This window comes from Saimiri boliviensis, chromosome 4 (assembly GCF_048565385.1).
Source record: "Saimiri boliviensis isolate mSaiBol1 chromosome 4, mSaiBol1.pri, whole genome shotgun sequence".
NCBI classification, from domain to species: Eukaryota; Metazoa; Chordata; class Mammalia; order Primates; family Cebidae; genus Saimiri; species Saimiri boliviensis.
This window is the reverse complement of record NC_133452.1, coordinates 62,812,019-62,838,455: the sequence shown is the minus strand read 5'-3', so window position 1 is coordinate 62,838,455 and position 26,437 is coordinate 62,812,019. Positions and strand designations below refer to the sequence as shown.

Below are 26,437 nucleotides of genomic sequence, written 5' to 3'. Positions count from 1 at the left end.
CTGAGTGATGGTACTAAAACTTTAAAACATAATCTGACTCACTGTAACTGGGAATATAAATTGGCATAATCTTTCTGAGAAGTAATTTGACAACATATATCAGAAACTTATGTGTACTAACTCTACTTCCTGGAAGCTAGCCTAAAATGTACTCAGACACATAGGAAAAAATTTATGTTCAAAGGTTTTCCTTACAAATTTACTTATTAAATAGTTATTCTAGTTAGAAACAATGTAAGTGTTTAAGTATATTATTATACATCTCTATCCATGATTCTAAATGGGGTGGGTAGCAAAGGGCTGTATCTGAATTTCTAGGAGGGGTGTATTTAGTTTGTAAAAGCTTACTGTAAAATTGCCATTTGATTTGTTTTCAATATCAACATCAGAGGAAAGTATAAGATTTATATGTATTTTGAAAGGAAAATGGACTTTCAAATATCAGGAATCACCAATTTATATGATGGAATATTACATATACTTTACATTTTCAGGAATTTTTAATGACATAGTAAAAGGCTTATGATAAAAAAAGGGATGGAAACTCATAATTAGAGAATGATCTTAACTATGAAAACATGCATTTTTAGAAAGATTTGAAGTTAATGTGCCAAAATGTTAACAATGTTTGCCTCTGGGTATTGGAATATTGAGTACCTCTTATAGTTTTCTCTACTTTATGAATTCTCTGAGATGAACATGTGTTACTTTTGTGTAATCAGAGGAAAATACAGTTTAAAAATATACAATTGAAAGGGCAGATTCCAAATATAATTAGAGATATATCATTCTTCTCAAGATAATTCCATTTAAATTCCAGGGCTTTAGGATCGGATACAGGAGGATCCACCAGAAATCCTGCTGCCCACTGTGGGCTTGTTGGTTTCAAACCAAGCTATGGCTTAGTTTCCCGTCATGGTCTCATTCCCCTGGTGAATTCGATGGATGTGCCAGGAATCTTAACCAGATGTGTGGATGATGCAGCAATGGTGTTGGGTATTTATATAATTCTATATCATTTGCAACAGTTTCACTATAAAACAAATATGTCTGTCATTCATATGTATTGCTCCTTACAGGTGTACTGGCTGGACATGACCCCAAGGATTCTACCACAATACGTGACCCTGTTAATAAACCACTTGTGCTTTCCAGTTTGGCAGATGTGAGCAAACTATGTATAGGAATTCCAAAGGTAACTTCTTCCTTTCATACTTTAGAAAAATACTGTCAAGTCCAATAGAGAGCACAGACTCAGGAGGCAGATTGGTTGGGTTTGAATCTCTGCTCTGAGTGCCGCTTTTATTAGTTATATGAGTTGAGTATGTGACTTAATCTCTTTAAGCTCAATTTCCCCATCTGTAAAACGGGGATAATAAAAATATTGACTTCAAAGAGATTTGTGAGGATCAATTAGACAGTCATGTTAAGTCTGTAAATGTTTTCTATAATGGGCAAGATAGTAAATATTTTAGACTTTGTGAACCATACAGTCTTTATTGTATTACTTAACTCTGCCATTATAGTGAGAAAGCAGCCACAGACAATATGTAAATGAAAAAGTATGTCTCTGTTCTCATAAAACTATATTTTCAAAAACACCTGGCTAGTCACATCTGGCCTATGGGCCATAGTTTGCCCATCCCTAATGTAAAGAAAGGACTTAGCCCAAAGCCATACCTTGCATAGTAATGCCTCAAAAAACATTAACATCTTTACTGCTATTATTGTTAGTTGCTGCATCTATTACAGGAGCAACTGCATAATGAATACATGAATGTAGTACTGTTAACTTACTGACCTTTTAAAAATATATATATATATATTTTTTTTTGAGACGGAGTTTTCGCTCCTTTTACCCAGGCTGGAGTGCAATGGCGCGATCTCTGCTCACCACAACCTCCACCTCCCAGGTTCAGGCAATTCTCCTGCCTCAGCCTCCTGAGTAGCTGGGATTACAGGCACGCGCCACCATGCCCGGCTAATTTTTTTTGTATTTTTAGTAGAGACGGGGTTTCACCATGTTGACCAGGATGGTCTCGATCTCTTGACCTCGTGATCCACCCACCTCGGCCTCCCAAAGTGCTAGGATTACAGGCGTGAGCCACCGTGCCCGGCCCTTTTAAGAATATTAAGCCTTGCAATATATTAATCCTTTAAATCTTTTAGGGAGATAAGTTACCCTGCAGCATAATGAAGTTTCACAACCTCAGCAATGTGGTTGTTGGGGACTGGCAATTGTTTGCTGTGGGAGACACTGTCCTGTGCATTGTAAGATATTTAATAGCATCCCTGGCCTCTGCCCCTACATGCAAGTAGTACCCCACCACCAAAACCACAACCCCACAACCAAAAATGTCTGTAGACATTGTCAAGTGTCTCCTGGTTAGAGAAAAGGAGACAAAAGTGACCCCAGGTGAGACCACTGCTATAGAGAAATACTAATTTATTTTAAATCTTCCATTAGGGTAATATATGTAAGGCCAGGTGCAGTGGCTTATGCCTGTAATACCAGCACTTTGGGAAGCCAAGGCAGGAGGATCACTTGAGATCAGGAGTTTGAGACCAGCCTGGCCAACATACAGAGACCCTATCTCAACAAAAAGTTTTTTAAAAATTGTGGGGTGTGGTGGCATGCACCTGCGGTCCTAGCTGATTGGGAGGCTGAGGTGGAAGGATTGCTTGAGCCCAGGAGGTTGAGACTGCCATGAGCCATGATTGCCTTACTGGACTCCAGTCTGGTTGACAGAGCAAGATGCTGTCTCAAAAAAAAAAAAAAAAAGGTAAAATCTATGCATTCTTTAAGAATTTACGTAGAGCACAGGCTTTAAAATGACCCAGTTTGGAATCCTAGACCCTCTACTTGCCTGCTATTTAACATTAGGAAAGTAACTTCTTATGTCAAGATTTTTTATTAACAAGATGAAGGATTAAAATACCTACATCATGGGCTTGTTAAAAGCATGAGATGAGAGAACCTTTAAAAATCATCTAACAGCGTACCTGATACCTGAGTATTTAACAAATGTGTTCCATGGTGCTATGTTAGCTCACTGCAACCTCTTCTCCACCCCCCCATCCCGGTTCAAGCGATTCTCCCTGCCTCACCCTCCCAAGTAGCTGGGATTATGGGTGCCTGCCACCATGCCTGGCTAATTTTTGTATTTTTGGTAGAGACAGGGTTTTGCCATATTGGCCAGGCTGGTCTCAAGCTTCTGGACTCAAGTGATCCACCTGCCTTGGCCTACCAAAGTGCTGGGATTACAGGCATGAGCCGCTGCGCCCAACCCAGATCTCCAATCTTTAGTGTTGTTATATCCAGATCATAATATCTAGTACTGTGCTTGTCATACCATAAACACTCTTAAATGGATTCAGTTTTTCTAGCTAACTACCAGCAATTTTATCATATTTTCTCATGTATTACCAAAGGTCCTGAAGCACAAAATTTTATAAAATCATCTATACCAATTTTGTTCCAATTTTGTATCTTCACTTCTTCCTATAAGGAATATCTTGTACCAGAATTGTCAAGTGAAATACAGTCTCTTTGGTCCAGAGCTGCTGACCTCTTTGAGTCTCAGGGGGCCAAGGTAATCGAAGTATCCCTTCCTCACACCAGTTATTCAATTGTCTGCTACCACGTATTGTGCACATCGGAAGTGGCATCGAATATGGCAAGATTTGATGGGCTACAATATGGTAAGTTGGCTGGCTTATTTTAATTTTAAGGTAGTTGTCGTAAACATTTGACAAGTGCACTTATTAGTGACAAGAAAGTTATTGGTTGAGATAATGTTAATGATTCAAAAAAGTTAATAAGTGAATCATTTTACCTTTGTTATTTTAAACTTGTACTTACACTATTTGTCATAAATATCTGTGTATGTTCAGTTTGCTTCTCAGGACTGTAAATAACTTGAAGGGATAGTATCTTGTTGTCGTATGCTCAATCTCACTAGTGTAGTGCCTGTTACATGCTAGGAGTTCAATAAATATTTGAATGAATGAATGAATGAATGAGTGAACAAATGGAGTTTCCTTCTTGCTTCTTTTTTTCTCTCACCATGACCAGTCAGTCAAAAGGCAGATAGGGAAAAGAACCATAAGGGCAACTCCCTAAACTAGTGTTGGTCACAAAAAATGTGAATCTAAATTAGCCAGACATGGTGGTGCATGCCTGTAATCTCAGCTACTCAGGAGGCTGAAGCAGGAGAATCACTTGACCCAGGAGGCAGAGATTGCAGTGAGCCTAGATCATGCCACTGCATTCCAGCCTGGGTAACAGAGTGAGACTCCATCTCAAAAAAAAAAAAAGGGGGAGAATCTAGGCCTGGTTTTGGCCAGAACTTTACTTACTTTACTTACTTTCAAGTAATATTTACCCTTCTCTTGTCCTCAGGTCACAGATGTGACATTGATGTGTCCACTGAAGCCATGTATGCTGCAACCAGACGAGAGGGGTTCAATGATGTGGTGAGAGGAAGAATTCTCTCAGGAAACTTTTTCTTATTAAAAGAGTAAGACAATTCATTTAGGAATTTTCTTCATTCTTGAAACCTCAAGTAACATGTCTCTATCAGGTCTTATAAGTCGAGATATTTAGTAAAGAAAGAAAATCTTTATGATTTGAATTAGAAAAGACCTGTTTATGGCACTTTTGGGTCCTTGTATTCAAAAACAAAAGAAATATTGGTACTTTAGCTAAATGATTAGTACAGACTACAGGCAGCCCTCCATATCCTCTGTGGGTTCTGCAACGTTGGATTTAACCAAACACATAACAAAAATATTCAAAAAATAAAATAAAATAAACATACAATAATAAAAAAGCAATACAGTATAACAACTATTTATATCGCATTTACATTGTATTAGATGTTACAAGTAATCTAAGGATGATTTAAACTGTGCAAGAGGTGTGCATAGGTTTTATGCAAACACTACACCCTTTTATATGAGACTTGAATATCCTCAGATTTTGGTATCCAAAGGGCTTGGAAACAAACTCCTGACCCCCCATCCCAGACATCAAGGCATGAGTGTAAGTAGGAAGCCATTAAGGATTTTAATCTTATTAAATGTCCCTTGGCTGTTACCACATTGGCTTATTGCTGTTAGAGCCTTAAGCAGGGAGTTGTATTGTCTCTTGAAAAATGTATTGAATCAACTTAGTTTTTCCTTATATAATATGTCTTTGCTCTAAGAAAGAATTCAAAATGACTATAACACCTCCTTCAGTTGTTTTTAATTATGAGTTTATTCATGATCTTGTGAACAGGCCTCATCTCCTCTACCACCATAGGTGTGTCTATGAGGACATGAGAAGTATAAAAAAGCAAGATTGGTTATTTTAACGAAGAGTTTCTTGGAGTTTTTCTCCATGCCCTCAAGGGCAGAAAGCATTTTATTTATCTGTGCATCCTCTCAGGGCCAATAGTTAGAAGTACTTTTTATTTTTGAGACAAGGTCTCACTCTGTCACCCAAGCTGGATTGCAGTGGAGTGATCTCAGCTCACTGCAACCTCTATCTAGATCTCTATCTAGCTTCTATCTAGATCTCTTGGACTTAAGTGATCTTCCCGCCTCAGCCTCCCTACTAGCTGAAACTACATGCATGTACCACCATGCTCAGCTAATTTTTGTATTTTTTGTAGAGACAGGATCCCACCATGCTGCCCAAGCAGGTCTCAAATTCCTGGGTTCAAGCAATTCACTCACCTCAGCCTACAAAGTGCAGGTGTTACAGGAATGAGCCACCATGCTGGGCCACACGATTACTTTTTCTAAGAATTATTTGAGGCCGGGCACAGTGGCTCACACCTGTAATCCCAGCACTTTGGGAGGCCAAGGTGAGCAGCTAACCTGAAGCCAGAAGTCAAGGCCAGCCTGGTCAACATAGCAAAACCCTGTCTCTACTAAAAATACAAAAATTAGCTGGGCATGGTGGCAGGGGCCTGTAAATCCAGCAACTCAGGAGGCTGAGGCAGGAGAATCACCTGAACCCAGGAGGCGGAGTTTGCAATGGGCCAAGATCGTGTCACTGCATTCTAGCCTGGGCAACAGAGTGAAACTCCATCTCAAAAAATAAAAAGAATATCATCTGATGATGTTCCAGATTAAAAGACTCTTACCATATTGACCAGATGCTTGTAATGACTTTGGAGTAGGAAAAGAAAATGAAATACTACTAAGAAATTTTCTACACAAAGACTTTTTTTATGCTAAAGATGTTACATTTGCCAGATATGATAGATTAGAACCATATGGTTTATCTCGGGACACAAGTTGATCAATTTGATAGGTCATTGTAGCAGCATAAAAAGACATAGAAGGAAAGGAGTCAGAAAGCATTTTTCATCATCACCATTTGAGGGTTCTGATAAAAGGAAGTTAGAATTACTGCCGGTATCCCTAGCTCCTGAGTCAGTTCCAAGTTGGTTAACTTGAGTGGACAAGGGTGATAGGAAAAATGGGATTTGGAATACTTTTTTTATTTTAAAAAGTCCATTTATGTGCCAGGAACTGTAGAAAGTCTTAACATTTTTTGTTCATGTGATACCTCAGTTTAGAATTTTGTTATTCTTCTGTTGCCTTTTGTTCACTAAACACAAATGTATTGAATTAGGAATTCAGAGTTTGTTTTTAATTGACGTAAATATTTACTTTTGTACCAAGTTTAAATCTACCTTTTGCTATTTTTCTTCTATTTGTCCCATCTGTTCTTTTTTCTTTTAACCTTCTGCTTTTTTTCTTTGAATAATAGTTTTTCTCTTAAAAAGATTTAAAATGAGAAAAATAATGTCATTTCTATTTACCTATATATTTAGTATTTCTGGTGCTTTTCTCTCTGCACTATAGATATAAATTTCCATCTGGTATAATTTTGGTTTTGCCTGAAGAACTTTAATATTTCTTGTAGTGTAGTCCTGTTGGCAGTGAATTCTTTCAGCTTTGGTTTATATGTAACACTCTTTATTTTGCTTTTAATTTTGAAAGATATTTTCTCTGGGTTTAAAAGCATAGGTAAGCCGGGCATGGGGTGCACTCCCATAGTTATATCTGTTCAGGAGGCTGAGGTGGGAGGATTGCTTGAGCTAGGAGTTCAAGGCTGTAGTGAGCTATGATCACACCACTGCACTTAAGCCTGAGTTTCAGAGCAAGAGCCCATCTCTTAAAAAAAAAAAAAAAAAAAAAAAAAGTATAGGTTGCTTTTTCTTTCCATACTTTAAAGGTGCTGTTCCATTGTCTTTTGGCTTACATAGTTTCTGAAAAGTTATCATTCTTATGGTCATTCCTCTGTATATAATGTACCTTTTTTTCCTCTGGCTGATTTTAAGATTCTCTCTTTATTACTGATTTTCAGGAATTTGACTGTGATGTGCTTTGGTGTGGTTCTCTGCATATTTCTTCTGCATAGGGGTTTGTTAAGCAGCTTTGATTTGTTGGGTTATACTTTTTTTAATTGCATTTTAGGTTTTGGGGTACATGTGAAGAACATGCAAGATTGTTGCATAGGTACACACATGGCAGTGTGATTTGCTGCCTTCCTCCCCATCACCTGTATCTGGCATTTCTCCCCATGCTATCTCTCCCCAACTCCCCACCCCCCACTGTCCCTCCCCTATTTCCCCCCGAGCGACCCCAGTGTGTGATGCTCCCCTCCCTGTGTCCATGTGTTCTCATTGTTCAACACTACCTATGAGTGAGAACATGTGGTGTTTGATTTTCTGTTCTTGCATCAGTTTGCTGAGAATAATGGCTTCCAGGTTCATCCATGTCCCTACAAAGGACATGAACTCATTGTTTTTAGTGGCTGCATAATACTCCATGGTGTATATGTGCCACATTTTCCCTGTCCAGTCTATCATTGATGGACATTTGGGTTGGTTCCAGGTCTTTGCTATTGTAAACTGTGCTGCAATGAACATTCGTGTGCATGTGTCCTTATAGTAGAACGATTTATAATCCTTTGGATATATACCCAGTAATGGGATTGCTGGGTCAAATGGGATTTCTATTTCTAGGTCCTTGAGGAATCGCCACACCGTCTTCCACCATGGTTGAACTAATTTACACTCCCACCAATAATGTAAAAGTGTTCCTATTTCTCTACATCTTCTCCAGCATCTGTTGTCTCCAGATTTTTTAATGATCGCCATTCTAACTGACGTGAGATGGTATTCTCAATGTAGTTTTGATTTGCATTTCTCTAATGACCAGTGATAATGAGCATTTTTTCATGTTTGTTGGCTTCATGTATGTCTTCTTTTGTAAAGTGTCTGTTCATATCCTTCACCCACTTTTGAATGGGCTTGTTTGTTTTTTTCTTGTAAATCTGTTTTTAGTTCTTTGTAAATTCTGGATATCAGCCCTTTGTCAGATGGGTAAACTGCAAAAATTTTTTCCCATTCTTTTGGTTGCCGATTTACTCTAATGACTGTTTCTTTTACAATGCAGAAGCTGTGGAGTTTGATTAGGTCCCATTTGTCTATTTTGGCTTTTGTTGCCAGTGATTTTGCTGTTTTGTTCATGAAGTCCTTGCCTACACCTATGTCCTGAATGGTTTTGCCTAGATTTTCCTCTAGGGTTTTTATGGTGTTAGGTCTTATGTTTAAGTCTTTAATCCATCTGGAGTTAATTTTAGTGTAAGGTGTCAGGAAGGGGTCCAGTTCTGCTTTCTGCACATGGCTAGCCAGTTTTCCCAACACCATTTATTAAACAGGGAATCCTTTCCCCATTGCTTTTGTCAGGTTTGTCAAAGATCGGATGGTTGTAAATGTGTGGTGTTGCCTTCGAGGCCTCTGTTCTGTTCCATTGGTCTATATCTCTGTTTTGGTACCAGTACCATGCTGTTTTGATTACTGTAGCCTTGCAGTATAGTTTGAAGTCCAGTAGTGTGATGCTTCCTGCTCTGTTCTTTTTGCTTAGAATTGACTTGACTATGCGGGCTCTCTTTTGGTTCCATATAAAGTTTAAGGTGTTTTTTTTCCATTTCTGTGAAGAAGGTCATTGGTAGCTTGATGGGGATAGCATTGAATCTATAAATTACTTTGGGCAGTATGGCCATTTTCACGATATTGATTTTTCCAAACCATGAACATGTAATGTTTCTCCATCTGTTTGTGTCTTGTCTTATTTCGTTGAGCAGTGGTTTGTAGTTCTCCTTGAAGAGGTCCTTTACGTTCTTTGTTAGTTGTATTCCTAGGTATTTTATTTCTTTGTTGCAATTGTGAATGGCAGTTCATTCTTGATTTGGCTCCCTTTAAGTCTGTTATTGGTGTATAGGAATGCTTGTGATTTTTGCACATTGATTTTGTATCCTGAGACTTTGCTGAAGTTGTTTATCAGTTTCAGGAGATTTCGGGCTGAGACGATGGGGTCTTCTAGATATACAGTCATGTCATCTGCAAATAAAGACAATTTGACTTCCTCCTTTCCTATTTGAATACCGTTTATTTCTTTTTCTTGCCTGATTACTCTGGCTAGAACTTCCAGTACTATATTGAATAGGAGTGGTGAGAGAGGGCATCCTTGTCTAGTGCCAGATTTCAAAGGAAATGCTTCCAGTTTTTGCCCATTCAGTATGATATTGGCTGTTGGTTTGTCATAAAAGGATCAATGCAACAAGAAGAGCTCACAATCCTAAATATATACACACCCAATACAGGAGCACCCAGATACATAAGGCAAGTTCTTAATGACTTACAAAGAGACTTAGACTCCCACACAATAATAGTGGGAGACTTTAACACCCCACTGTCAATATTAGACAGATCAACAAGACAGAAAATTAACAAGGATATCCAGGACTTGAACTCAGAGCTGGACCAAGCAAACCTAATAGACATTTACAGAACTTTCCACCCCAAATTCACAGAATATACATTCTTCTCAGCACCACATCACACCTCCTCTAAAATTGACCACATAATTAGAAGTAAACCACTCCTCAGCAAATGCAAAAGAATAGAAATCATAACAAACAGTCTCTCAGACCACAGTGCAATCAAGTTAGAACTCAGAATTGAGAAACTCAGTCAGAACCACACAGCTTCATGGAAACTGAACAACTGGCTCTTGAATGTTGACTGGATAAACAATGAAATGAAGGCAGAAATAAAGGTGTTCTTCGAAACCAACAAGAACGAAGACACAACATACCAGAATCTCTGGGACACATTTAAAGCAGTCTCTAAAGGAAAATATATAGCCGTAAATGCCCACATGAGAAGCAAGGAGAGATCTAAAATCGACACACTATCGTCAAAATTGAAAGAGCTAGAGGAGCAAGATGAAAAGAACTCAAAACCTAGCAGAAGACAAGACATAACTAAGATCAGAGCAGAACTGAAGGAGATAGAGAAACAAAAAACCCTTCAAAAAATCAATAAATCCAGGAGCTGGTTTTTCGAAAAGATCAACAAAATAGACCACTAGCCAGATTAATAAAAAAGAAAAGAGAGAATATTCAAATTGATGCAATAAAAAACGATAAAGGGGATATCACCACAGATTCCACAGAAATTCAAACCGTCATCAGAGATTATTACAAACAACTCTATGCACATAAACTAGGAAACCTGGAAGAAATGTATAAATTCCTGGACACCTGCATCCTCCCAAGCCTAAATCAAAAAGAGGTCGAAACCCTGAATAGACCAATAACAAGGGCTGAAGTTGAGGCAGCAATTAAGAGCCTACCACCCAAAAAAAGCCCAGGTCCAGATGGGTTCACAGCCAAATTCTACCAGACATACAAAGAGGAGCTGGTACCATTCCTTCTGAAACTATTCCAGACAATCCCAAAGGAGGGAATCCTTCCCGAATCATTTTATGAGACCAACATCATCCTGATACCAAAACCCAGCAAAGACTCAGCAAGAAAAGAAAACTTCAGGCCAACATCCATGATGAACATAGATGCAAAAATCTTCAATAAAATACTGGCAAACCGATTGCAACGGCACATCAAAAAGCTCATCCACCATGATCAAGTAAGCTTCATCCTGGGGATGCAAGGCTGGTTCAACAATACGCCATTCTGTAAACGTAATTCACCACATAAACAGAACCAAAGACAAAAACCACATGATTATTTCAATAGATGCAGAGAAGGCCTTTGACAAAATTCAACAGCCCTCTAGGCTAAAAACCCTCAGTAAACTAGATATTGACAGGTTATAGTTTTAATCAAATTTGGAAAATTTTGGCCATTATTTCTTCAAATATTTTTCTGTCCTCCTCCATCTGTCTGGGACTCTTTAATCAACCTGATGTCTCACAGCTCACTGACGATACATTTTTTTTTTGTTTTTTTTTTTTTTTGAGATGGAGTCTCGCTCTGTCACCCAGGCTGTGCAGTGGCACGATCTCTCAGCTCACTGCAACCTCCACCTCCCTGCTTCAAGCAATTCTCATGCCTCAGCCTCCCAAGTAGTTGGAATTACAGGCACACACCACCATTCCCAGCTGATTTTCTTGTATTTTTAGTAGAGACATTTTTTAGCAGAGACATTTATTTTTAGTAGAGACAGGGTTTTACCTTGTTAGCCAGACTGGTCTCAAACTCCTTACCTCAGGCAATCTGCCTGCCTTGACTTCCTAAAATGCTGGGATTACAGGCGTGAGCCACTGCGCCTGGCCTACATTCTTCCCCCCCCCCCCCCCAGTCTTCTTTCCTTCTCTGCTTCCTTTTGGCTAGTTTCCATTACTGTTTTCAGAATCACTGATCTTTTTTTCTGTTACATTGATCCTTTCCAGTATATTTTTTATACATTGTATTTTTTGTGTATAGAAGTAGGTCTTCTTATCCCTTCAATTGCTTCATTATTTTATGTTTTATTCTACCTTCTTGAACATATAGAACATAGTTGGCTGGGTGCGGTGACTCACGCCTGTAATCCCAGCACTTTGGGAGACTGAGGCAAGTGGATTACTTGAGGTCAGGAGTTTGAGACCAGCCTGGCCAACGTGGCAAAACCCTGTCTCTACTAAAAAGTACAAAAATTAGCTGGGTGGGGTGGTGCAGTGCGTGCCTGTAATTCCAGCTACTCAGGAGGCTGAGGTACAAGAATCATTTGAACCTGGAAGGTAGAGATTACAGTAAGCTGAGATTGTGCCATTGCACCCCAGCCTGGGAGATGGAGGGCGACTCTGTCTCAAAAAATAATAATAATAATAAAAAGGACATATTTATAGTAACTATTTTAATGTTCTTATCTACTCATTCCAACATTTCTGCATCTGTTTGTATTAATTGCTTTTTCCCTCTCTGGTTATGGGTCATATTTTTTGCTTCGTTTCATGCCTGTATATTGTGAATTTTACATTGTCATTTGCCAGACTTTTGTTATATTCCTTTAAACAGTGTTGGGCTTTTTCCCAGGATGCAGTAAAGTTGCTTAGAATTTGTTGGATCTTTTCAAGTCTTTTTTTTTTTTTTTTTTTTTTTTGAGACGGAGTTTCGCTCTTGTTACCCCTGCTGGAGTGCAATGGCACGATCTCGGCTCACCGCAACCTCCGCCTCCTGGGTTCAAGCAATTTTCCTGCCTCAGCCTCCTGAGTAGCTGGGATTACAGGCACGCACCACCATGCCCAGCTAATGTTTTGTATTTTTAGTAGAGACGGGGTTTCACCATGTTGACCAGGATGGTCTCGATCTCTCGACCTCGTGATCCACCCGCCTCAGCCTCCCAAAGTGCTGGGATTACAGGCTTGAGCCACCGCGCCCGGCTTCAAGTCTTATTTTTAAGCTTTGTTAAGATAAATCCAAAGCAGCCTTTAGTCCAGGGCTAATTTTACTTTACTCTGAGGTGATGCTTTGATGCTACACACATTCAAGTCTTTTCACTTTGGCTGTTAGAAACACAAACTCTTTCCAGCCCTGTTTGAGCTCTAGCAATTGTTTGGTCCACTGCTTTTTGGGCCAAGGCCCTTCTTATGCATTCATAGATCAGTACTCAGCCAAAGACTCAAGGAATCTCCCTGCAGATCTCTTGCGCTCTCGTTGTGCCACTCCCTCCTACTCAGTACCCTGCTTTGCAAATTCTAGCTGTCTTTGCCTCCTTGAACTTCAGATCTCTGTCTCTTTAACTTACCCGCCAGTACTGTTTAGCTTTCTCTGAAATGAGGCCTGAAAACTGCCTCTAGGCATTAAGCTGGGGAAATTAAAGGGTATACCTTTTTTTTTTTTTTCCTTTGGAGTCAAGGTCTCACTTTGTCACCCAAGCCAGAGTGCATTGCCGTTGCAACCTAAACCTCCCAGGTTCATGCACTTCTCAGCAATCCACAACACTCCCCGCCCTCCAGCAAAGCTAGGACTACTACAGAATTTTTTGTAGAGACAGGGTCTCCCTGTGTTGCTCAGGCTGGTCTTGAACTCCTGGGCCCAAGGAATCCTCCCACCACAGTCCCCCAAAGTGCTGGGGTTACAGGCATGAGGCACCACACCTGGCCTGGCTTACCTCATTTGTTTCTCTTCTCTCACAACTTTTTTTCCTGAACATCTGTTGTCTAATGTCTGAAAATGGTCATTTCATATATATTTTGTCCAGTTTTCTAGTTGTTTAAGAAGGCAGAGTGTCTTAGTTCATTTTTTTTTTAATCCCCTATTCTGAGAAGCAGTTCATTTTCGCTGCTATAACAGAATGCCTGAAACTGGATAATTTATAGTGAACAGAAATTGACTGGCTCACAGTTCTGGAGGCTGGGAAGTCCAACATTGAGGAGCCGGCACCTGGTGAGGGCCTTCTTGCTATGTCCACACATGGCAGAAAGCAAGGGTGGGGAGAAAAAGAGGGAGAGAAAGGGAAAGCACATGGAAGGCTGAACTTTCCCTCTTATAATAGCACCAGTCCATGGCCCAGTCACCTCTTAAAGATCCCACCTCTTAATACTGTTACAGAGACAATTAAATTTCAAGAGAGGTTTTGGAGGGGACAAGCATTCAAACCATAGCACAGGGTAAATCCCATCTCCATTACTTTATCTTGGATGGAAGCAGTTCTTCTTTTGAGCCATATTTAAAGTAGGAAGAAATATAATATAAATTTGTTCTTTATGAAATTCAGGTTTTGCAGGAGGCTGAGGCAGGAGAATCGCTTGAACCCGGGAGGTAGTGGTTGTGGTGAGCTGAGATCACGCCACTAAACTCCAGCCTGGGCAAGAGCGAAACCCTTCTGAAAATAAAATAAAATAAAATTCAGATTTTGAAATGCTGTAAATGTAGTGTTTAAACCACCTACTATGGTTGTGTAAATTATGTGATGCCTGCAATGGTTTCTCTGTAGACCCTGTGGTCAAATAAGAGTAAGGACATATGATATTTCTGTACAACTCTTTTAGAGTAAAACATACTTCACAATTGTATCATATTTTATTTTGCCCTCAGTAAAACTGGAGCAGGTGTATCCATTTTTACAGTTGTGGAAACTGAGGTTTAGAACAGTTAGTTCTTGCTAGCCTCTCCCAACAGCTTCAGAAGAATCTAAAAGATTTTCTTTTCCCTTTTCTTGGTATCATTGACTTATGGTTACTCCTATTTCTGGCTTTTTAGTAAAATAAGCATTCTTGAATTTCACTTTTCTACCCCTGGGCTATACCGATCCATAAAATACAAAATTCAAATACTGCAAAGTTTACTACTGTCTATCTTAGTAATCTTTAGAAAGTCATTTATTGCTATGTACTTCACTCACTTTAAAATGAATATTCTGGTTTAATGATAGCCCTGGAATTATTAATATTTTGAGATTACACATGTAGAATTGCATCTACTGGTGAATTCTGATTGATTAAATTTATGAATAGCAGCACAGTTGAATTCATTTTTATGTGTTATTAGAATCTTAATGGTGCCTGCTCACAAAAGCCAACAATCCAGTGGTTCTTTATCAAGCCTGATGTAAGACAGTTGATTTGAAGAAAAATACAAAAAATCCTTTAATACATCACCCATTTTTTTCCCACAGAAACTATGAAAATTATTTCGTCAAAGCACAGAAAGTGAGACGCCTCATTGCTAATGACTTTGTGAATGCTTTTAACTCTGGAGTAGATGTCTTGCTAACTCCCACCACCTTGAGTGAGGCAGTACCATACTTGGAGTTCATCAAAGAGGACAACAGAACACGAAGTGCCCAGGATGACATTTTTACACAAGCTGTAAATATGGCAGGTGAGGATTCCTCAGGAACATTTTGGTTTTCTTCGAATTGTTAGGCCAGTACCCGGATCTTCAGCTTAAGAATGAGAAACCACCCCCATGATCCAGTTGCCTTCCACCCGGCCCCACCTCCCAACACTGCGGATTACAATTCAGCATGGGATTTGGGCAGGGACACAAATCCAAACCAAGTCAGTACACATGCATGCACTCGCACCACACACACACAAACATAGCACACTTAGTACTATTGTTTGTTAACTTTTATTTTGAAAAATGTAAAACCCACAGAAAAGCTGAAAAGTGATATATTGAATGCCGATATGCCCTTCACCTGGATGTAATCTTAACATTTTGTTGCCTTATTTGCTTTGCCCTTCTTTTCCTGTTCCTACACACACACACACACACACACACATTTTTACCTGAACCCCTGAATCATTTGAAATTTTCAGATGTCATGACACTTCACCCTTAAATACTTCCGTACAAATTTTATAAGAATACATTCTCCTACAGAACCACAATTCCATTGTCATACCTAAGAAAACTAACATAATTGAGTAATAATTCAAATATAGTTTATATTCAGATTTTCTCAGTTCTACCGAAAGTGTCTTTTCTAAGTTGTCTTTCCTCCTGATATATTACATTGGTATATTTTTAAAATCTTATTTTTAAAATCAAATTTTTAAAATGGTATCTTTTTAAAATCTAGAACAATCACCCACCTCTCTTTTTTCTTTAAAACCACATCAGTCTGCTATAATTTTTGTTTCAATCATCAAACATAATGTAGAAAACTTAAGAGGAAAAGCAAAGTCTATTACGTTTGCCTATACTTTTGCTTACTGTGTTCATTCCTCCTTCCTGAAGTACCAAGATTCTTTCTTTTATCACTTCTGTTTAGAGAAATTTCTTTAGCCATTCTTTTAGGATAGGGCTGCTGATGAAAAATTATAGCTTTCCTTTCGAGAATGTGTTGATTTCCCCCTTTGGTTTTTAAAGGTTATTTTTGCTGGATGTAGAATTCTGGTTCAACAGTTCTTATCTTTAGCACTTAAAAGATGTTAAGAGCCCAGTCCACTTGTCCTGTAGAATGTCCCATCCATAATCTGGATTTGTCAGATTGCTTCCTTGTGATTGGGTTGAGTTAAACGTTTTTGGTAGAAATACTACATACTCTTCATGTCAGGAAACAGTTAATAGCAGTTTGTCTCACTTTTGAAAACCAAGCTGATAACTTGGCTAAGGAAGTAACTGCCAGATGTTTCCTTATGAAAAAGGTACGTTATTCCTTTTATCATTTTGTAAGCAGTTTCTAGGTTGATACCCAGAGACCGTGTGAATATCCTGCTGCCCAGTTTTAGCATTCATTGGTCATCCTTGAAATACTAGCTACAGAATTACAAAATTCTGGCTTCACTAATTCTGTCATTCAGTCTGCATTTATTAGCTAGCAGTATTCTCTAAAGAAGAGCCTTTCTTTTTTCTTTAATTCAGTCTGTTATAAGCAATTACTGTCAGTATGGCTTTTGAGGCTCAAATTGTCTTAAATTTGGCCAATAAGAGCCCCTTCAAGTTATATGTATCCTTTAAAACTGTCCCTATTAATTATTGAAAACATGCTTTATGGTATAACAAGATATTCTGGGATTTTGTACTTTCTCTACCCAAACCCGGAATTAAAACAACCCTGAACTAATTTCTCATCTACTGGATTGCTAAAAATTCAAAAACTGAACACCACACACTGTTTGCAAAGCTGTAAGTGGAAGATCAAAATGATGCAACTTCTTTGCAGGGAAATTTGGCAGTATCTAATTACATATGTATTTGTCCTTTGATGAAGCAAGCCTTTCTTCATCTAAAAAAAAATTGCAGGAATACCAAAACAACACATACACAAAGTAATTCTTTCAGGCATTGTATAAAATAGCTAAATATTGAAAACCATCTAAATAACCGTAGAAGACTGGTTTACTCAATTATGGTAAAACCAAGTAATGGAATACTATACAGCAATAAGGAATGAGTAAAGAAAGTTTCTGTGAACTGATACAGAATGATTTTCAAAATATATAAAGTAAACAAAACATAGTATAAAATCATTGTATAGCACAGTATTTGGGGAGGGGGGGGTGCGGGTTGTTTGTTTTGAGACAGAGTCTTGCTGTGTTGCCCAGGCTGGAGTGCAATGGTGCAGTCTCGGCTCACTGCAACCTCCACCTCCCGGGCTCAAGCAATTCTCCTCTCTTAGCCTCCCAAGTAGCTGTGAGTACAGGTGCCTGCCCCCACGCCCAGCTAATTCCTATGTTTTTAGTAGATATGCGGTTTTACCATGTTGCCCAGGCTGGTCTTAAACTACTGACCTTAGGTGATCCACCTGCCTCGGCCTCCCAAAGTGCTGGGATTAAGGGCGTGAGCCACCGTACCTGGCCTTTTGGTTGTTTTTTAAACCTTATACTTTATTGTATTTATTAGCATTGGAAAGTGGAAGAGGTCTTTGCTGCTTAGGATGGAGAATTAATCATCTACTGGGTTTTTTTCTTTTCCCAGGATTGCCAGCAGTGAGTATCCCTGTTGCACTCTCAAACCAAGGGCTGCCAATAGGACTGCAGTTTATTGGACGTGCATTTGATGACCAACAGCTTCTTACAGTAGCTAAATGGTTTGAAAAACAAGTACAGTTTCCTGTTATTCAACTTCAAGAACTCATGGATGATTGTTCAGCAATCCTTGAAAATGAAAAAATAGCCTCTGTCTCTCTAAAACAATAAACATATCTTAAAATTTAAGATGACTTTTAGGCCGGGTGTGGTGGCTCACACCAGTAATCCCAGCACTTTGGGAGGCCAAGCCAGGCAGATCACTTGAGATCAAGAGTTCGAGACCAGCATGGCTAACATGGTGAAACTCCATCTCTACTAAAAATACAAAAATTAGCCGGGCATAGTGGTGGGGGCCTGTAAACCCAGCTACTCAGGAGGGTGAGGCAGGAGAATCACTTGAACCCCAGAGGCAGAGGTTGCAGTGAGCTGAGATTGCACCACTGCATTTCAGCCTGGGTGACAGAACAAGACTCTGTCTCAAAAATAAGTAACTGACTGACTTTGGAGATTCTGTACTCTAGGGAGTCAAATGGTCTTGCTCAATTCTTGTAATTAGGTTTCTTGTTAATACAGTCATTCTATGAATTGCTTTTTTAAATTCCTGTGATAATTAATAAATAATGTGTCGGCATTTATTAACCATCACTAAGTGCAAAGTGCAGTACTTCTGTGATAACACAAGGTATCTGTTCTTCAAAAACAATGCATTCTACCATAATGTTTACTGAAGAATTTACTGTAAAAATAAGATTAGGGGTAAACTTCTCAAAATTTGTCCCTCTGTGTAACTTAAGTTAACAAAAACATGAATAGTCTCCAGAGGTAACCTGGATAGCCTAGGCAGATAACTTATCATGTGGTGGAGGCTGCCTCAGGGGTTGTTAAAAAACTGCACAGAAACAATTGAGTGGGATTATTGGCTTCTGAGTGCTGAGCAGAGCAGGTGGAAGAGGAGCTCTGAGCACAGGAGGAAATGCAGCCAGTCAGGGCGCAGAATCATGCAAATCTGGGGGTGTACACCTCTCTGGGGAGGAGCCCCAGGTGCAGGCACTCCTTTTATTTCTCTAAGAGCTGAAATGACTGAGAACTTTTCTTTCCTCCTTAGAGTTAAAATTTTACTTCTGCTATTTCAGAGCCCGTGCCTAGACGCCAGAACAACTCCATGTTACACTAAGTTCATGCTCCTGTTTCCTGATCACAACTGAGCTCATTGATGTCATAGAAACATTTGTTGCAACCTAACAGACCATCACAGATTGGAAACTTGGTAGATAGCAGTGCATGGTTTTAGTGAAAAAGGTTCAAAATACACGAGGAACATACGCTCTGAAAAACATACAGAGAATTTGGTATTGATGCCAAAGAGGGGAAGCGCATGGCAAGACCTTGCCTTACCCCAGATTCTCTGTATCTCACGGTTTCCTTGTCCTCTTGACTATCTTTACAAGTGTTTTTTATTTGGGCCCCTTGAGCCCAGAGAGATATTAATGGAGATCTGTATTCAATATTTGACAAAATCTAATGGAAACCATCCATTTACTCATGATAAGTCTTCATCATTGGATTTCTGTGTCTTGTCTGCACTAGAACACCATTGTCATCTCATATTAAGAGGTATTTTAATCCAGCACTTACATATTGTTGATAAATCAAAATAGAAAGCTGAATTGTTAATTCACTTTAGTAAGAAAAAATTATTTTCCAAATATGATGTTCATGAAGAGAAAATAATGAGTCAGAACCATCTGCAGAACCACTGGAATATTTCATCATTACCTGTTAGTTTTCATAAATAGTTTTCTGTCCTCTGAGATCTCCCACTCCCAAATACTCAATCTGACTAACTTAAATAAAAGTTTTATGTGCCAGGCTCAATAATATTCTTACAAATTTTGACTCTGAATCTCTGAAAGAGGAAGAAATCCATAAGAGAGAAAACTGCATTACTTTATAGTAAGAGGAAACCATTTTAAGTTTTTCAATTACTCATACACCATGTCAGGCCAGATGGAGGAACCGTTTTAATTGAAGGAGCGAATATGAAGTCAAAAGCAAGTAAATAAACAATTTTACCCACTGCCCCAATCCTTTTCATGTAATGAATTAAAAAAAAAAAAAATAGAGATGGGCTCTCCTTATGTTGCCCAGGCTGGTCTCAAAACTCTTGGGCTCAAGCTATCTGCCTGCCTCAGCCTCCCAAAGTGCTGAGATTACAGGTGTGAGCCACAACACCTGGCTGAAATTTTTTCAAATAATATTAATTCTCTTGTTCCTGTATCTATACATGAGCTGCACTAATACTTTGGAAATTAAAAAGTGAAACACTTAACCATTCTCATATACCGATATCCAACTAGCATGAAATTATACCAGATTTGTTTTTCTTTCTTCTTCATTTTTACACTTAATCTAGTAGGTCTCATTTTGCCAAGTCACTGTCTGGGAATTTAAGTGACAAATGCTTTCTCTGTCTCGGCTAATTAAACCCTAAAATTATTAGCAACAGAACTTCCAGAACAGTGTTTTTGAAAGGTGAAGATGTCTACATGTGTCAAATGAGTTCCTTGATAAGACCTGGAAGACCAACCAAAAAAAAAAAAAAAAAACCAAAAGTTTGAGTGAACGAATGCCAAAGTAAAAAACTGTGATCATAAAATAAGGCGCCATGCCACCACAGAAAACCAGAGCAGCAAGTGGGAAAACCAGTGTTCCATCTTGGTCTGTGCTTAGCATTACCAAGAAAAGCACTTGAAACCCAGGAGGCAGAATGTTCCCTTTGAGTGGCTGACACCAGGTGCTCTGATGACGTCAAACTGGGCTGTTTAAAAAAGATGGCATGGTAGAGAAGAGGAGCTTGCAAAATGACAAAAAATAAACAAAAAAGTGCTTATTCCTATTAGGAAATACCTGGACCTCCTAATGTAAATAAGTAACTTTAGGATTTTAAACAGAATCTGAAGGATAATGAAAAGAGAAATGGTTACAAGGTACCAATAAGGAGACCTCGTGATTCAGCAAGCCGTGTGACATAACTTGTTCGATTCAAAGCAGGGGAGTAAAATAATGGAATTTTTCAAATAGCTTCTATTATAAATTTTCATTTAACTACTTTTAATCGGGGTCTTGCCCAGTCACCCAGGCTGGAGTATAGTGGCACAATCCTGCTTATCTCAACCTCCTGGGTCCAGGCAGTCCTCCCACCTCAGTCTCCCAAGTGTGGTACCACCATGCCCAGCTAATTTTTTAAATTTTTGTAGTGTCAGGGTTCTGCCATGTTGCCCAGACCGGTCCTGAACTTCTGGGTGCCAGCCATCTGCCCACCTTGGCCTCTCAAAGTGCTGGGATTATACGAGTGAGCCACCATGCCCAGACCCCCTCCCTTTCTTCAAACATCTGGTTATCTGTACCAAGCCTAAGAGAAAACATATCTGTTGTTTTTAGAAGCACCCAGAGGAAGTTGCTTTCCTCAGTTATTTCATAACTTAAGCAATGTGTACACTAGAACATAAACCTGAAAATTTAATAAAGGCAAATAACGAAAAAACAAAACCCAGTCAACATTAAGTAAAAGCAATTATTACAGGATTTTGGAGGAGCTTTTTGAGTGATTTTTCTTTATACCTCAATAGACTGTAAACCCAAAAATATTTTAGGCAGTTTATACAAATACATTATTACAATGGTATAAAAGTAAATAACTGAGGAAATCCATGAAGTGATAGTGAAAGTGGGGAAGAAGAATAAAAGCAGGAATTTTTTGATTAAAAACAAAAAATTCTTGTCAAAGTATCTATGCAGATGTTTATTGTTGGATAGTATATGATACGGTGGGAAATTTCCCATTGGCTTTCCCGGTGGGGTAAGGCCACCAGATTTAAAAATCAGACAAACCTGGGATTGAATCTGTTGCTGCCATTTCTGAGCCATGAACTTAAGTTTCAGTATCCTGATCTGTGAAGCAGGGATGATATCCACTCCATGGGGTGGGTGGGAGTTAAATTTAAGTGATGCACTAAAAGCACCTAGCATGGTATCTGACAGAATAAGCACACAATATTTTGTAGCTATAAGTAAATGCATGCAATCATGAATTTAAGTCATTTCCTTATAGAGGCCTCATGGTAAATACTTATAGAGGCCACAATTTGGCATGTGGCCAAATTGTAATTTGCTGAAAGCTTATACTAAAGACCAGCTATATACTTCCTCGATGATCTGGCTTCCTCTGAGAATAAAGTTTAAAATATCTGGAAGAACTGACAGACTATGTATTTTAACAGTAATTTCCAGAGGCCTGGCAAGGTGGCTTATGCCCGTAATCCCAGTACTTTGGAAGGCTGAAGTGGATGAATCACTGGAGTCCAGGAGTTCAAGACCGGCCTGGGCAACATGGTGAAACCCTGCCTCTACTAAAAATACAGAAAATGAGCTGGGTGTGGTTGTGCACGTGCAATCAGGATCGCTTGAGCCTGGGAGGTAGAGGTTACAATGAGCCGTGATCGCACCATTGTACCTCAGCCTGGGCAAAAAAGTGAGACCCTGTTTCAAAAAAAATAAGCAATTTCCATGAGTTTTTGATAAAGAATTGGCTATCCCAGTGATCAAAAACCTGAAGATCTTTGTGATGTGTGAACCAAATGAAGGACAGAGCTGAGAGGTGCTTTAAAGAATGAAGGTTCCCACAAAATGGCCACCTCGTATTCCTATGGGGAAAAGATTTTTGACAGAGCCAAATTCTTCCTCATAGAAAGCATTTCCATTCTAACATACAGGCATAATTGAGGCTCCAAAATAACTATCTTCGCTGCAATTCCTTTAACATGGGAAAATTTTACGGTAAATGTTACCAACAGCCAATTAGTACATTCATCAGGGAAAACAAGTTAATGAAGGACCCATGGGGCATCTTATTGTAAGCAGTTTCACTCCTTGGTGAATCTTCTATGATAAGTTAGTTGCAAAATGGGCCTGTAGGTCAATGAATAATATGATAAAATTGGTGGCAGATATCTTCTAAAATGATAATTGTCAATTTTACCATAGTTCACTTAGCAGGCCCAGTTGTCTATAAAGGCCAGTCATAGTTTAGAATACTTATCTTTTTGTTGTCTATGATAAGGGTGTATGCATTTAAATTATCCAAAACTGGTTTCAAGTCATTCACATGCAAACTAAAAGGAAGTGAGGTTGGAATTCAGAGTTTGAAGACTTCGAATAACCAAGGATATTCTAATCCTAATACAATACTCTATGAGAACCATTCTATAGACAAACATGTAAGAAAAATCTGTTTCTTTTTAAATTATGTGCAAATTATCTTCTTAGTGATAGCACTTCATTTCTCCATGGAAATGGCCACTAGGAGACCAGGTAATTGGTGCAAAATTAAGCTGATGCTAATGGTAAAAGAAGTGAAGCACTATAAAGTGAAAATTAGAAGACTGTAGACCTTAATTGGATTAGAGGATAGGGGAGAAAGGAGGGAAAGAAAAATCATTTTTATCCTCCGAAATGTTCACAACTGGAAGAATGGTATTACCATTCATGTTAAATAAAAAGGGAAAGCAGCAATAACGTGTAGGGGCTGGAGAATTCTGCAGCCAAATGGGAGGCCTAACAGGCAGAGGGGAAACAGGCAACTAAGTAAGAAGGAGTTCTGGGAGTCAGAGCATAAATAATGAAGTCATTATATTGCGTTCCTTTTTTTCCCCATGTTTTATTATTTTATTATTCTGCACCAATTACCTGGTATCCCAGTGGCCATTTCCACGGAGAAATGAAGTGCTAACACTAAGAAGATAATTTGCACATAATTTTAAAAAGCAATAGATTTTTCTTACGTGCTTGTCTATAGAATAGTTCTGATAGAGTACTGTATTAGAATTAGAATATCCTTGGTTATTCTAAGTCTTCAAACTGAATTCCAGCCTCACTTCCTTTTAGTTTGTATGTGAATGACTTGAAACCAGTTTTGGATAATTTAGTTGCATACACCCCTATCATGCATATATACAACAGTGAACACCCACATACCCACCACCTATTTTAACAAGTTTTCTTTCTCTAACTACAAAGGTAATGCATTTTCTCTGTAAAAAGGAGAAAAAGAAAAGCACTACAAGAGAAAAAGAAAAAAATCACTTGTCACCTCACCATCTAGTATATATATTGTTAAGAGAAAAACTTTAGACAAAATAAATATGTTGGTGTTCATCTGAGCAAAGAATGGTTCATGAAGCAAGAGCATTTGGAGCCAGAAGAGGTTCAGAGAACTCCAAGTAGTAGCATTAGCAGTGAGCTTTTATAAGCTGAATACAGAAGCAGAGTAGGGAAATCATCTGATTGGCTACAGCTAGATGTTTTCCTTATTGGGGTGTGCTGTGATGAGGCATTTGCCTTATTTGAGTATGGTCTGATGAGAGGTCCCTAACTGTATTACCAATTGGTTGGTTGGCTGTTTGTGATTGGCTGAGGCTCTTTTTTTTTTTTTGATTAAATCAGTTACAAGAAATGTTTGCAAGTTAAGTTCCTGTGTGCTTATTTCAGAGATCTGGATACAGAAACAATCCCATGAGAATGGTCTCCTGCTTGTTTTGATTAAATAATACATATATGCTTATGTAATTATATGTATTTTATTAACAAAATTAGTGTTATACTTCACACAGTTATGCGGCCATCACCACTTGATTCCAGAACTTTCTAACTATTTCAGTGAAGAAACTGTACCTATTAACAATCACTCCCCATTCCACTCCTTCCAGCTCCTGGCAACCACTAATTTACTTTCTGTCTCTGCATTTGCCTGTTCTGGACAGTTCATACAAAGGGAATCATACAGTATGTGTGACCTCTTGCATCAGGCGTCTTTCACTTAGTACAGTGTTTTGAAGATCTATCTATGTTGAAGCATTTATCAATATTTCATTACTTTTTATGACTCATATTACAAGGGGTAGAGACATTACATTTTGTTTATTCATCATTAATTGATGAACATTTGGGTTGTTCCTACTTTTTTGCCATTATGAATAATGCTATGAGCATTCATGTAACAGGTGTTTCTGTGGACATATTTTCATTTTGCATGAATATATACATAGGTATGAGATTGCCAGGTGCTATGGTGTGAATGTGTCCCCCCAAAAGTTCATGTTGGAAACTTGGTCCTCAACACAGCAGTGCTGAGAGGTGAGACCTTTGGGAAATGAGTAAATCATGAGAAGTCTGCCCTCATGAACAGATTAGCCCACTCATAGATTAGTGGATTAATGGGTTATCGAGGTAATGAGTTAGCTACCATAATAGCAGATCGGTTACAAAAGCCTATTTGGCCCTCTTACCGTGTGATGTGCTGTCCCGCGTCAGCACTCTATGGAGACTCCTCACTGGCAAAAAGGCCCTCACCAGATGTGATCCCTCAGTCTTGGACTTCCCAGCCTCTAGAATTATAAGAAATACATTTCTTTGTAAATTACCCAGTGGTATTCAGTTACAGCAACAGAAACAGACTGAATCATAGGTAACTGAATTTAACCTTTTGAGGAACTGCCAAACTCTTCCAAGGTGACTGCACCATTTTCCATTCCCACCAGCAATGCACGGGGTTTCAGTTTCTTTATGTCCTTGCCAACAACTTTTGTCTCTTTTTGATTCTTGCCATCTCAGTGAGTGCAAAGTGTATTTCACTGTGGTTTTGATTTGCATTTCTCTCATGATTTTGAGTATATTTTCATGTGCTTACTAATCATTTATATATGTTCTTTGGAGGAGAAATTTCTATTCAAATCCTTTGCTCATTTTAAATTGAGTTATTCATCTTTTTATCAAGTTTAAAAGGTTTTTTAAAGAAACACATATTTTAGATACAAGTCCCTTATCAGGTATATGATTTATAATTGTTTTCTCCCATTACATGAGTTGCCTTTTCACTTCCTTAAGGCTTTCCTTAGGAGCAGTAAAGTGTTCCTTTTTTGTATTATTATGATATTTTTGCTACACACTGTCGGGGAAAAGTTTTTCAGTTTCATCAAGTCCAGTTTTTCTGTTTTTGCTTTTGTAACTTTTGCTTTTGATGTCATATATCAAATCTATCTGTAATAATTGTTAGCAAATGATATGAGGAAGAGATCTAACTTTTATTAAAAATACCACATAACCCAGTACCTGTTCACACTATTAATCTAGTCTAAATGCTACCATGTACTCAGGTCTGATTTGGGGCCATTGTTGAGGCTTTGTTGGTTTTTCTTAAGGTAACCCCAAAGTAGCCTGTTAATAACATTCAAAAGAAACAGTGATACCTACAGTTTTGCTATTGCCCTACCTTTGTATAAACAAGTATCTTGCAGTCTAAAGCATGTATTCAATGTCTGCTAAATGGAATTAAATTGAAAAGCAGTTTTAGGGAGGAGAAATGTGAATAATCATACAATAGCCAACACTGTATGATCTAGCCTTGTTCACAGTGTTTCCATTTCTGTTGAAGTCATCTCTGTTCTGAGCCAAAACTGCTCTTTCAACACATTTTCAATACAATCATGTATTGAATGGTAATTCTCTTCATGGTAATTATTAGTTTTGTTTGTCAAATATTTTTAGTTCTCTCCAGTTTCAGATCCTGTTGTGGTTAGGTGGGATCTTTTTAAATTATTGTTCT

General features: G+C 38.5%; 1 protein-coding gene across 1 annotated transcript in view; it reads left to right on the top strand.

Moving 5' to 3' along the window:
• QRSL1 (glutaminyl-tRNA amidotransferase subunit QRSL1) overlaps positions 1–25,544 on the top strand; it is a 45,943-nt gene extending 20,399 nt beyond the window's left edge. Inside the window, exons 6-11 of the mRNA XM_039466208.2 lie at positions 821–996; positions 1,080–1,195; positions 3,510–3,702; positions 4,403–4,520; positions 14,973–15,178; positions 17,726–25,544. Coding sequence (XP_039322142.2) covers positions 821–996; positions 1,080–1,195; positions 3,510–3,702; positions 4,403–4,520; positions 14,973–15,178; positions 17,726–17,946 — 1,030 coding nt within the window. The 3' untranslated portion in view covers positions 17,947–25,544. The remainder of the gene's footprint in view (positions 1–820; positions 997–1,079; positions 1,196–3,509; positions 3,703–4,402; positions 4,521–14,972; positions 15,179–17,725) is intronic.
• Positions 25,545–26,437: the final 893 nt, after the last annotated feature.